Source organism: Penicillium vulpinum (assembly GCF_028829585.1).
Source record: "Penicillium vulpinum strain IBT 29486 chromosome Unknown utg000001l_segment0_segment0, whole genome shotgun sequence".
Taxonomy (NCBI): domain Eukaryota; kingdom Fungi; phylum Ascomycota; class Eurotiomycetes; order Eurotiales; family Aspergillaceae; genus Penicillium; species Penicillium vulpinum.
Genome location: NW_026643241.1, coordinates 5,675,709 through 5,688,661, shown reverse-complemented (window position 1 = coordinate 5,688,661; position 12,953 = coordinate 5,675,709). Strand labels below are relative to the sequence as shown.

General features: G+C 44.3%; 3 protein-coding genes across 3 annotated transcripts; 2 read left to right on the top strand and 1 right to left on the bottom strand.

The window, feature by feature from the left end:
• Nucleotides 1-3,554: 3,554 nt before the first annotated feature.
• N7479_002032 (uncharacterized protein) lies at nucleotides 3,555-6,200 on the bottom strand (the record flags this gene model as incomplete). Its single annotated transcript, XM_057249729.1, has 4 exons — nucleotides 3,555-4,028; nucleotides 4,087-5,506; nucleotides 5,698-5,952; nucleotides 6,001-6,200. The coding sequence occupies 4 exons, from the start codon at nucleotides 6,198-6,200 to the stop codon at nucleotides 3,555-3,557; spliced, it is 2,349 nt and encodes a 782-aa protein (XP_057114161.1).
• A 4,597-nt stretch (nucleotides 6,201-10,797) lies between these two features.
• On the top strand, nucleotides 10,798-11,787 carry N7479_002031 (uncharacterized protein; the record flags this gene model as incomplete). Its single annotated transcript, XM_057249728.1, has 1 exon — nucleotides 10,798-11,787. The coding sequence occupies one exon, from the start codon at nucleotides 10,798-10,800 to the stop codon at nucleotides 11,785-11,787; it is 990 nt and encodes a 329-aa protein (XP_057114160.1).
• Nucleotides 11,788-12,092: 305 nt separating this feature from the next.
• Nucleotides 12,093-12,605, top strand: N7479_002030 (nucleoside deaminase; the record flags this gene model as incomplete). The annotated part of the gene is made up of 1 exon (XM_057249727.1): nucleotides 12,093-12,605. The coding sequence occupies one exon, from the start codon at nucleotides 12,093-12,095 to the stop codon at nucleotides 12,603-12,605; it is 513 nt and encodes a 170-aa protein (XP_057114159.1).
• Between the last annotated feature and the right edge of the window lie 348 nt (nucleotides 12,606-12,953).

The window sequence follows — 12,953 nt, the reverse complement described above, 5'->3', positions numbered from 1 at the left end:
TATTACTATACTATCCAGTCTTCATCAACTCGACACTGTGTCCATTTGATACAAAAGTAATGATGTGCTTGAGATATATATTTCAATAATACTAAGTCCGAAGTAGTTTTTTTGTATGTGTATCCCATAGAAAATGTACCTAAAATATAATAGTGCATTCAACTTGACCCGCGCAGTTCGACTGTTATAATATTGCTATCCGATAGTATCCATGTCCTAATTCCGGTTCTAGCCAAGTACGATAATCCGCAAGTGCTTAGCATATCGTCATGTTCCCGGTGAGCAATAATAGATAGCTATCTATACTACTGAGCGGCTGATTCACCCGCCGAGTACAATGAAGTCGCGCTATCTGGAAAGGCCATGGCTGCTTCGGTACGCCAACCAATAGGTCCTATAACATGCAGACAACTGCAAACGTAGAAGCTTGGAGAGAGCTGTAGCGCTTCTTGCAGATGAAAATTTCCAGACTGGGCGTGGCCTGCGCATAGTGGAGGTCATGGCAGACATGTATGATGCCCCGAGGCCCTTGGTCCTACAAGATCAAAGCATTTGGGGAAAAGATAACCCACGCGACGGCTGCATGACGGCCCCGAAGAGAATTGATTATGAATTTTTCAAAATTTTGGAAGAGCATCTTTTGAAGACCTATTTCCTAAGGGGTCTAAAAGTTAGAACAGCAGGAAGATGATAATACCTCCAGGGCTACCTAGGTAGCCCTGCCCTGGAGGTATTACGTATGCCTTAATAATCGAAGTACCGAGCCCCAGGGGCTGCCTCTATCGAGGTGCCCACCGGTGGTTCTGCTGACGTTGTAGGATTACAATGACATAGAAACAGCGGGTTCATTTCGACTATAAGTGAGGATCATATACTCTATATGAGAGTTAAAAAAAAGATATGCAACGACGGCTGCATGATTCGAACATGCGCCCGCGAACGGAATTGATTTCTAGCTGTCGGAATTGTTAGTGGATGTTTTGTGGATGAATTTTATAAAGAGAAACGTACTCAATCGCCTTAGACCACTCGGCCAAACCGCCATTTATTGATGGCTGAAATTGCCAAAATATGTATTATAACTAGAATATAAGTAGAAAATAAAATTCAAATCCTTCCTTTATTTAAAAAGTGCACATGAAGTTAATATCTAGCCCAGTATCACTTACTAGGTAGTTCTATGCATAATTAGCAAATTATCAATCTCTACTCCGTGATTTCCTTCAATTAAGAAATTTAACCGTGCCAAGCGCCCAATACACCTCTGCGAGGGGGCATAACGGCCAATGTCCCAATGGACTTTTTGGTCTGATTTCTGCCTGGATGATGCCTGATTATAGACCGCTTTTTTGACCGCTCTATACAGTGTATTGTAAATGGAGCTATTCCCATCATCATTTCCATCATCGCCATCGCCCTGGAGCTATTCCTATCTCCAACCATCGTTATGACGCACGAAATACTGGCCTACATCGATGTTGAGCCTCATAGAGCCGAGATACTCGATCTTCTCTAACAAAAAACCACCCATGAAGGTATTCGCATCATTCTCAAGGACAAATACCAGATTAAAATCAGCCGGACGGGCTTAACTAGGCGCCTTTAACGATATTGAGCTATATCATTGGATTCGGATCTACGCTTAGCGTCTCGCACCAACAAATGCGGATGAAAACAGTTGCGACTTCGACTTTGTAGAACAAGCGGTAAGCGGTCGTGGGAGTGCATGATATTTTGTATGGTGGGAATAGCTTCATTCTATTGGACTTGAGCACTTTCCAAGGTTCCCAGGGTACTTTGCTTAAATAAGACACCTGTCATTGTAATTCAGGTATTTTAATTTCTGCCTGTTTAAAATAAGGCCCCAATAAGGCATTTTCAGGCACAAACTAGGCCAAAAAGTCCATTGGGACATTGGCCGTTATGCCCCTTCGCACACCTCCGTGTATTAGCGCCCCACAGATCCCCAATTCTCACCAGATCCCCAACCTACAAATCAAGTATCTTTTGTATGACTTGCCCATATAAAGAATACTTAGGGTCAATATGAGTTTTTCTCAACCCTCCAACTGGCTAAAGTAAGAGGAAGAGCACAATTGTATAATGTGAGCGTAACTCGATGAATTTAATGTTAGTATTAATCATAAATATCTAACGTGGAAGAAGGACCATAATTTTAAAGAAAGGCACTATATGAAGTTATATGTAGAAATATACTGGGCACTTTCTTTTAGTACACTTATAACCCTTATAAAACCTTGGATAACTAAAATGAACCTCCTCTATACTATATATGTCTTCTTATATACTCCTAACTAGTTCGAGTTAAGAAAAGTTGTATAGAGCCCCTGAGGTGCTTATGTAGTATTAGCAAGCCATACAAAAGGTACATAATTTGTAGATTGGGCATCTGCTGGGGCGCACCAACATACACTCTGTGTTTGTGCGCCTGGCTCACTACTCTAGCTGTACCACCTGAGGTACATTTTATCCATGGAATGAATTCACTAACCGTCCATAATTCAGTCAGCGCCGTACAGACTAGAAATATCTATCTTTACCGAATCGATTAACTTTAGTAGTTAACTATATCACTATATTTTAGTATCAAGTAAACCATCCAAAATACGGTGATATATAGATTTTGTATAGTGTAACAGTCTTCATCTTCATATATAGCCTTAAGAGCCATCAAATCACCCAAAAATATGGTGATACATAAATTGGTATAGTGTAAAATATATTCATTTTTATGAACTGCCTAGGTAGAGAGTCATCCTGCCATTCTCTATATTCCCCAAGTTGTGTAAGCTTGAACACAATAAAAATACTCATGTATGTATATAATAACGAGTATCCTAAAACTTGATAATGAAAATTGCGATCAGCAAATCATGGTTAGAACACTAGTTGGCGCTGAAAGATATGTCATTAAGCTCAAAAAAAAATAGAGTAGTGTGATAGCAGGCATAGTATGCAACGTAGGTAAACCTAGTAAACTCTGTACCTCTATGACCTCTACTTTGTATGTACGTATTACCTCCCTAAATAGTCACAATCTTGGAAGATAGACGGTGGAATCCCGACTTTCGGTTTTGTATCTTTAGGTCTAGGAATAGGTACATAGCAATAATAGAAGAACAACAAATTCCTTGAATATACACCTACTTCGAGTTCCAATTTGAATTGCCGTTCAAAAGACTTCTAAAAAGCGAGAATGGCGTAGTATGTGGCTATAAATCCTGTAATAGGATATTTGCAAAGCATCTACATTGATGCAGCACCACACTCTACAAAGTAAAGAGATAAAGTGTGCAGTGCAGTCTATAGAGTTTGGATCATCAATTTCAGGCTAATATACGATCTTATTGGAATTTGGTAGAGATTGGTGTTTCTTAAGTGTTTTATTTCGAAGATGTCGATCTTTTGTTTTTTGGCATAGATGGAGGAATGGATTATGTGCCACTCTCAATAATCGTCCATGATAGTCATTATGGCTCCCACGACCTTCATGAGATCTTCCCAGATCAAGTTCATCACTAAGACGCAATCTGTCATGCTGGCTTCTGCACCTTGGGGGAAGCACTATTGAACCTGACTACATTGTTTTCGTCGTCCCGGTACGCCTCATTAACAAATGGCCGCAGTTCTGATGGCACGTTCTTGATCCTTTTATCGACCCAGACAAATCGTCTTTTTCGACGGCATATCTCTTCAAATGAGTCACCATCTAGGCCATCCACAAATGAATTAGCGATCGCAATGGCTTGCCACGTAGAGCTGCTCGCATACTCCACGAATGAGTCTTCTCCCTTGTCATCACGTAAGGAAACTCGAAAGCCAAATCGCATGCCTGGATCAGTTTCTGAGGCGCTGGTGGCATATGCATGGGGATGCCTTTTGCCCACAGGTGCTACCTCGGCTTTCACAAAGAAACGTCTGATTTGGAGGCGCCTGGTGGATTCGGATAGTTGCGTGCTGAAAGTTGAACTGGTAGGTGCTGAAATTCCCTTTCCTGGATTCGTGTCCTTTGAAGTGGTAGCCTATAAGAAGCTGAAACCCTTTTTGAAAGGCCATCTGGTTCACCTCTGTTGTATTGGGTGTCTTTTTTTGTAACCGGTCGATCATTAGTCTCTCCTCCTTTGAGTCAAAGTCTTTGATCGTTACACTCCCATGCTCAACCGCTTCCATTATGAGATCTTCATCCACCAATATTGTGTCTTCCGATGATACCAAGGTGTCTGGGGGCTTGATGATGTCGCCGCCCTCAGTCTTAGGCACTGAGATAAGCTCTTTTTGAACATCTTTCAGCAATAGGCGGACTTTCTGCATTGTCTCTGGAGAGATCACACCCCTTCGCCTTGTCTTTGACTGTGGGATTTTCCTGGGCCCTACTCCCGGTGGAGCTCTTGGTAAGACTTTCAAGAGAACGAGCAAACCAAGCCTCAATGACCCCGATGTGCACTCCGCAAGACGGCGGACATGATTGTCTTCCCTAAAACCTAACCTTTCTAGCCATATCCTTAAAGTTGGGTTGACTTTTCCTAGCTCTAGTTCGAGTGGGTCAATCCTCTGAGATCTCTCGTCATCCCACCCACGAATCACTAGTGCTACTGTGAGTGCACTCTCATAGAATGTCGTGGAGAGCCTAGTGCTTGAGACTGCTGACACGAACCTGAACAATACGTCAATCTTGACAGCTGCGGAGCCTTTGTTCGACCATAGTTTGATAAGAGGAGCAGGCGATCTCACAAAGATGCGCTCGATGGTATGGTGTCGGAGTCTTAGCCAGATTTCATAGCGGACACCCTGGAGTTCCAAAGTAAAGTTCTGTTTGAGGTCTTGCTCTGTGAGAGCTATCTTTTCTGCAAGTTTTCCGCAGAGCAGAATGACCCGCAGGCTGCTTTTCCCAATCAATTCGTGGGTACTTTTTGAGAAGAATTCCGTATCTGCATCATGTGGCATGCTGGCTTGGAATGTCCCTGGGATAAGCTTGTACTTTTGGAAACTGGCAAACCATATCAAAGAATTTTTGTCCGTGAACCCGCTTTCTCTCAATCCCCAAGGGAGGGATATCTCGCCATAATCGTGGCTCGGGACACTATCTAACATGATGCCAACAGAGGCTACTGTAGTGCCTACTAGGATTGCCAGATCACTCTTGGTACAATGATTCTTCAAGAGCCAGTTTGAAACGCCCTCAAACCAAGCCTTCAGATCTAAGGGCTGGATCTCGCTACCATGAGGCGCCCAGGGAATTTTCTCCTTTGACGGCCAGAAAACCATTTCAGCAAACTCTTTTCCACTCTGGATAGCAGTATAAAGAGCATTGATGTTTTCTTCCAGGCTCAACCTGGGGCATCTCTGAGTTTCGACCAGGTTTTTCGCTGAGGCGTTGGGCTGGTGCTTCTGCTGTGCTCGTATACTTGGCCACTCACGGATCTCGGGGTCTGTAGAGCCCTCGAGAAGTTTTGTAAACTCCCCCCGAACCCTCGGTGCGAGTTCCCTACCTTGCATCAGTGGGGGGACTATATTGAGACCAAGACTTGAGTATAAGCCTTCTGGGCAGGGGCCAAAATAAAGCTCAAGAATGGAGGGGGCAAGTGTCTGAAATGCGCGAGTGAATGACATTTCTAAACATTTTCGAACGCCTCTTTTGTCGAAATCTGGATACAATTTGGAAATTGTATGATCCACAGCCGAATGAAATTGCCGTAGCGGTAGCCTGCCGCCGAAGGGTTTGTGACAATGTGATAGTGCAAGGTATTGTTTTTTCCAACTCGTATTGCACTACAATGCTGAGGGATCCGAATTGCCAACACCGAGGCCTGTCCGACATATCCCCGCCAGTAATCCGTATCCCGAGAATCGGTTATAAAGTCACAGTAACCACCATTAGAATGAGGCCAAGGATCAAGTTCTTGCATCTGGGATGCACGGATTCTATCCAGCCTAACAGTTGTGAGCTTTTCTCGGCTGAAATTAGTGGATAATACGTACATTTCCACTGTGATTATTTTGCCTTGGAGGGCAAGAACACGAGGGTCGATTGCATTTAATGCCATTTGGGCGAAGTCTTTTTCACCCCCAACAGCCTCAATCACGGACCGATAGGCTAAATGCTCGATCAGGGTGTCTTTGAACTCTCCTCTGTGCAGTTTCTGTACAAGCGAAAGAATTACGGGCCCCATTTCTGGCATCTTGACCTGATGTTGAAGCTAAATGACTAGAGTCAGAGAAAGGGTCTAGATTATAGCAGGGAAAGCGGGGATCTTGCCTCGGATGTGATTTGAAAGGACCGAGGCGAATCTTGCATTGATGGCAAAGTATTTCGGAGCTCTCTTGGAAGTATTTGGTTCGCCTGCGGACAGTCCCTCTTGAGATGGCCTAGCTGGCCACATTTGAAGCAGGTTGGCTTCTCTTGCTGGCAATTATTCTTCAGGTGTCCCTTGTTGCCACATCGAAAGCAAGTTTGCAAGCTCACAGATCTGGGCTCGGGCTTATTCTCGTATTTCCGCTTTTTCGATGGGCAGTCATGTTTGAGGTGGCCCTTCTCTCCACATTTGAAGCAGGCTGGTGCATGTTTACAGGTGGCAAAATGGTTGGGCTTCATGAACTCATGGCACCACCTGCAGTGATTTTTGCAGTCTTTAACGAAGTGGCCACTGAAACCGCATCTTCTGCTAAACATGCAATCACTTGGAAGAAATGATGCCATGGTGAGATGGAGGGTGGACGCTTGGCAAGAAACGAAAGAGGAATAGACGATATCGAATCAAGAGGTATGGAAATGGAAAAGGTACAAAGCTAGAATGGAGAAGAGAGAGGCGGCGAGAAGATTGGCAAGCTACGTCTAACGGACGGCTCCAGGCACTCGGCCAGCAAACAAGAGGATTTGGCGATTGAACAGGGCAAGTCTTTGCTATATGAATGGCCTTCTCTTTTATAGTTAGATTTTCTTTCTCCATAGTAAATAGGCCCCTCATCATGTACTACTCCATGGTTCTTGATTAGCTCCCAAAGATGTTATGACTCCGACATCGTGCACTGCCTCTGCTTCTCTATCGTGGAGCGCATATTCTCTTCTGTGAATGTTCTTACACTTTGCTGTCGCTCCACGGTTCTCACTGTACGCAATCTCTTAGTTCCCTACACCAAGGGCCTACGTGCATCTCTGGCCAGGCTATTAATCAGCACTTCCATGCATAATTGGCGCTATCGCACACCCCAGTGCTCTCACGCATCTATTGATCTTACGTCATATGTACCTGGCTTCTTTGTCTTATTTCGTCAAACATCCAATTTTTCAGCTTTTCTTCTTTTTAAGCTTTTCGTGAAGAATTCCTCCACAATGTCTTAGGATTGACACTGCGCCTCTCTCGATAGTACGAACAAATGAAGTAAATAGAGAGACAAATTTTCTCTAGCGCTAATAAATCATAGTAATGAACATGAATGCAGGGGTATTGTCCAACTTTGAAATTGGGCTGGGAGTCGATAGCGGTTTACAAAGGTGTATAGCGGCGAAGCATCGTAGTATGCCAAGGTTCCAATGTTATTCTTCAGGTTGTTTGCTGGCTTAATTATGCCTGATTTCAGATTCGGCATAAATCAAATCCCTCCAGGGCCAAATATTACTATCATAGAAACCTTACTATAAATGGATTTTTATCTTTCGTTTATCATGCACATTCTGGCCAATTCAGGCATCAAATGGCGGTTTGGCCGAGTGGTCTAAGGCGATTGAGTATGTTTCTCTTTAAACACTTCGTCCACAAAAACATTCACTAACAATCCCAACAGCTAGAAATCAATTCCGTTCGCGGGCGCATGTTCGAATCATGCAGCCGTCGTTGCATATCTTTTTTGCATATCTTTTTTTGCTTCTCTATAGAGCACAATCTCTTCCTTATAGTCGAAATGAACCCGCCGTTTCGATTAAAATCGGAAAACTCGGGTGGGATTTTTCTATATAGATGCCGCATATATGCTAGATAAGGTAGGTAGTTCTTTAAGCGTAAGGCCAGCCGGCTTAACAAAGAACAAGCAGACTACGATAAAGACAACAACCACTTAGACATAGGACCCCTATGCTAGGAGTTTATGTAACCTGGAAATCTTCTAGCTAGAGCTCTATAAGCCAATGGAGTTGATGTGATCCGAAGATAGATGCCACCCAGATGCCGAGGAGGACGAATACGCATGTTTTGGCGCGCACATAAAGCGTCACAATCTCCACCAGATAAGAGTGTCAATTGGATACATATCACATGTACGTACCCAGCGTAATGATATCATACCATCAAGCGGTACGTGAGGGAGATCTTAAGCTTAGCCACATACCATATAACCGAGAACATAGCCCAGCCCCAGCCAACTCAAGACACACATATACTATCGACGATATTATTATAGTATCTTTCTTTATACCGGGAATGCAGTCACCGCTGCAGGAGCTTGTACTGACGGCTATGTCCCGCTACGATATACCTGGAACTCCATAGGGGTACGCTAAGCAACCAACTAATACAATCTCTACACAAACACACGAATATTTTGAAAAGATCAGAAACTGTGCTCGTATCAGCAAGATCATGAGAATCAACTCTCAACATAATTGGCTAACAAAAACTTACCGATCCCCTGCTACAAGCACTTAAACCAGATTCAAGAACACAAAATATGCTCGATAATAGAATACATACCTCAATAGCTCATTATCCACTAGTCACTGTAGTATGGCAGTTTACACAGAAACAACCAAGTCAATTGGCCACAGCTAAGACGGCTAGTATAAATACAAGGAAGAACTAGTTAATAGTGCATTCGAGTATTCACGAGCAGGTTTTTTAATTATCACAAGTGCCGACAGTTACACCACCAAAGACACTTTTGTTGTTTACTCTAATCTTAGAAGACCAAAGGCCTAGAACATGTAAGCGCATTACCCTCTTGTATCTACCACTTGCAATTAGCCACCAATGACAACGAGTACAGATGTAGACATGCTTCAGATTATGGCTGTTTCAGTTGAATAGAACCTAATAGTTATGAAAAATACAGATCTAACTTTTACGAGATCCTATATACCGACCTACACATGACCCCACGGAGAAGGGACACAAAGACAATGTCTTCAATCTGATCTAGATCAACACTGATAGATGATAAAGACTAGAGTCTTTCTATTTCAAGGCTTATGTGAAAGTGGACAAAGGACATAGTTGAATTATAAGCATTTGCCATCGCCCGCGGATGAGTATCATAACCAACTACCTATGTAGTTAGTAGTTAGTATACCAAAGTGAACGTCTAGCCCAAGATAAATATAAAGTACGTAAGTTAGAAGCAAGGATATCGAAGGCGGTTTGGCCGAGTGGTCTAAGGCGATTGAGTACGTTCCTCTATAAAAATTCGTCCACACAACATTCACTAACAAGTCCAACAGCTAGAAATCAATTCCGTTCGCGGGCGCATGTTCGAATCATGCAGCCGTCGTTGCATATCTTTTTTTTTTTTGCTTCTTTGGGCCAGAAATATGTATAAAACTCTTGTATAATAACATAGTATTATTAGTAGGTATTTTTAGTGCAAAATAGAACGCTTGTCCTATATGTGTTATACATGGATTTCCACGGGTAACGACATCCATAGATAGCCCTGGATTTGAGTGACTAAGCCCTCCAAAGAGCCCTGGAGCCCTACCCGAGCCCTTGACTGTCCCCAGTACAATGTAATGATCGACATTATGAAGCTAACTACGGAGTACTCCGTAGATTAACTCAAACCGCGATCTACCAAGTCTAGTCCATATGTCTCATAAAAACCCAAAGCTGGAGATATCTTCTAGAAGAAACCTTGGAGGTTGAGGTAGGGGTAACCCTAATCTCCAGTTTTTTTTTATCATCCTACTAGTATTATTATTAAGTACACCCTCGATTCCAGCAACATCTACCTAGACCTCCCAAGCCTAGCTTGGTGTACAGAGCCTTCTAACCTTGAAAGGTTCACAATGTGCTTAGAAAAACACCCCGATCACTCTCTAGTATCGGATCAACAAACATAGGGCGCAAAATAATTAGAGCGCTTTTTGAAACTTTATTCCCAAGTACAACCAACATCTTGTACTTTGTACAAGTGCTAGTTAGATATCTCTAACTTTGTATTAAGAACAAATTTTATACAGCCTAGACTCGCATATATATAATCTACCTTCGCCTCCAAAGTTATGTCCGTTTCTATTTGGATGCCTTGTCTGTTGTTGATAATGTGACATAGCGGATTGCTGTTCTTACCACTAGGCCGCGTCATGTTACATACACAAACATCACACCTCCGATATATAATCTTGTCTCGGGATAGGCGAGAAGAAAGGCCATAAAATATGTAATGAGCTCTGAATAATAAGGAATTGTATTGTGCAATGATTTTTGGTATGTACCCAAGTAACCGGGTCCAAGCTTGAGGCGCAAGCGTCCTATGAGAAGATCAGCCAAGTCTCCGCCATCGGGGCCCGAAAAGTCTCCAATTTTATTCTTCGGGGATCCAATTAAAATCAATATATATCAACAGGAGAAGGTCTTATCTTCGACTTTCTCCGCCACCTTTCTGTCGTTTTGCCTTGTATCTTCCTCGGCTTTTGCATATATCCCCTTACTCCAGGGTATCCTGTCCCCTAGAAGCTTCTTTCGCTTCTTCCGCTTCTTGTACATGTCCTTCTCTTGACCATATTTCGGTCTTACGATGTGTGTTCTATAATTGTACAATACCGCCGCTTCCACCAACAGCGATGTCCTCATGTCGCGTGCCGAAATCCTCGGCAGCAATTTCAGCCTCGCTGATCGCTCTGCCGGTGACCAAATCGCATTGCGTACTGTAGTCGCTTGCCTCATTAGCATTGCCTGGTATAATGCATTGGAATTGATCGTTCTGTGCTTTACAACCTTCAAGCGATATGGCGGGTGCTATTTTTGGTGTCTCCTTATTGCCTCATTCAGCATTATTCCTTTTGGCATCGGATATCTCCTCATAATCTTCGACATATATACCAACATGTTCCCTGTGGCAATGGAGCTAGTCGCTTGGGTCGGGATGGTAACTGGCCAGTCCCTAGTCCTCTGGTCTCGATTGCATCTTGTCTGTCACAGTCAAACAGTCCTCCGCGCCACTCTCATCATGATCATCGTCGACGCGATAATTCTACACATCCCCGGCTGCGTCCTCGAGCTCGGCAGCCATTCGAACAAATCCTACCTCTTCAGCACTGGGTTCGACATCTTCGAGCGCATCCAATTGGTCGGATTCTCCATACAAGAAATAATTCTCTCCATTATCTACTCCTGGGAAGCTGTGCGATTGCTAAATCTCCGCCCAAGAGGCCACTACCGAGGCACTCTGGTCCAACTCCTGATCGTGAACGTAGCCATGATCCTTATGGACGCCGCCGTTATCGGAGTACAGTACTCGGGCCTCTTCGACATCCATGTCGCCCTCAAGGCAATGGTCTACAGCATCAAGCTCAAGCTGGAATACGCAATCCTTGGAAAATTGGTGGTCATGACTGAGATGGGAAGTCACAACTCGGCCCTGACCGACCTGTCGGATTTCGTGGATCTTGCTTTCCAGACCTCCGACACCCCACAGCCGGATAGCGATAGGATCAGAGAAAATCCAGGGTACGGCGCTCACAATCGTATACGAGCGCCCTCCAAGGGCTCGTCTGCTGACCCTCTAAGAGATAGTCTCTCCACTGCCCATAGTCCGAGTCCAAGCAACCCGGACTGTTGACGGTTCCACATGTAAATAATGACCCCTCGGGTGTTTTTGTACATAGCAACTATTCAGTATATGATAATTCACGACACCATACCCCATCTCACCCGTCGAGCGTGAAATGTCTCACCTATAATGTATAATGAGGGGAAAGCGATTACCCCCTCACCCCTTATCTCTCATCTCTCATCGTCGGATACCGCCGCGAACATCATCTCAAACCGATCACGATATAACCCTCAATCCCCAAATCCACCGAATCCACTCAGAACATCATCGCCCACATATACCAAAATCCACAACCCAATCCATACCTCGCAATGGCCACTCCCAGCCCAACTCTACTCCCCCTAACCCAACCCCAACTCACCGCCGCATGCCACGCAGTCCTCCACCACCAAACACAAGCACAAGACCTGCACAAAAAGCGACCCTTTGCAGCAATCCTCTTGGCCCCAGACAACAAAACAATCCTGCTCTCCTCAAACTCTCTCTCGCACGTGCGGCATGCGGAAAGCGAGCTCGCGCGCAACGCCGCAGACAACTACGATTGGACGTATCTGGCGCGCTGCACGCTGGTGTCAACCTGGGAGCCATGCGCGATGTGCGCGGGCGCTATCTACTGGGCGCATATTGGGCGGCTCGTATATCTGGCGTCGGAGAGTGCGTTGGGGGAGGTTATTGGTGTTGGGAATCCGGAGAATTTGACGCTTGATTTGCCTTGTCGGAGGGTTTTTGAGAAGGGGCAGAGTGTGGTCGAGGTTGTTGGACCGTTGGTTGAGGAGGGGTGGGAAGGGAAGGTTGTGGAGGATAGTAGGCGGTATTGGGGATAGGGGGAGTAGATGTTAGTCTTTGGTAGGTATATCTGGGATATTGGTTAAGTGGTGTTTGGTTATAATATATATTGTAGACTGTTGTATAACGACTTTGGCGTTGACATATATATATATATATTGTGGTTAGCCTTGTACTGTACTAAGAACCCTGGAAAGTTGGGGGTTAGTGGTAGTGGGTTTCCACAGGGCTCGAAGGACATTGTGCTGTCGAGACAATGTATATATTATAGCCTGGTGTTGGTATTTGTGTTGGTATTTGTGTTGGCGGGTGGTAATGTGTGGATGAATTCTGTGAGCGCCACATACTTCAGTAGCTTTTGGTAGGCCTTGCCAAATTTATCGAAA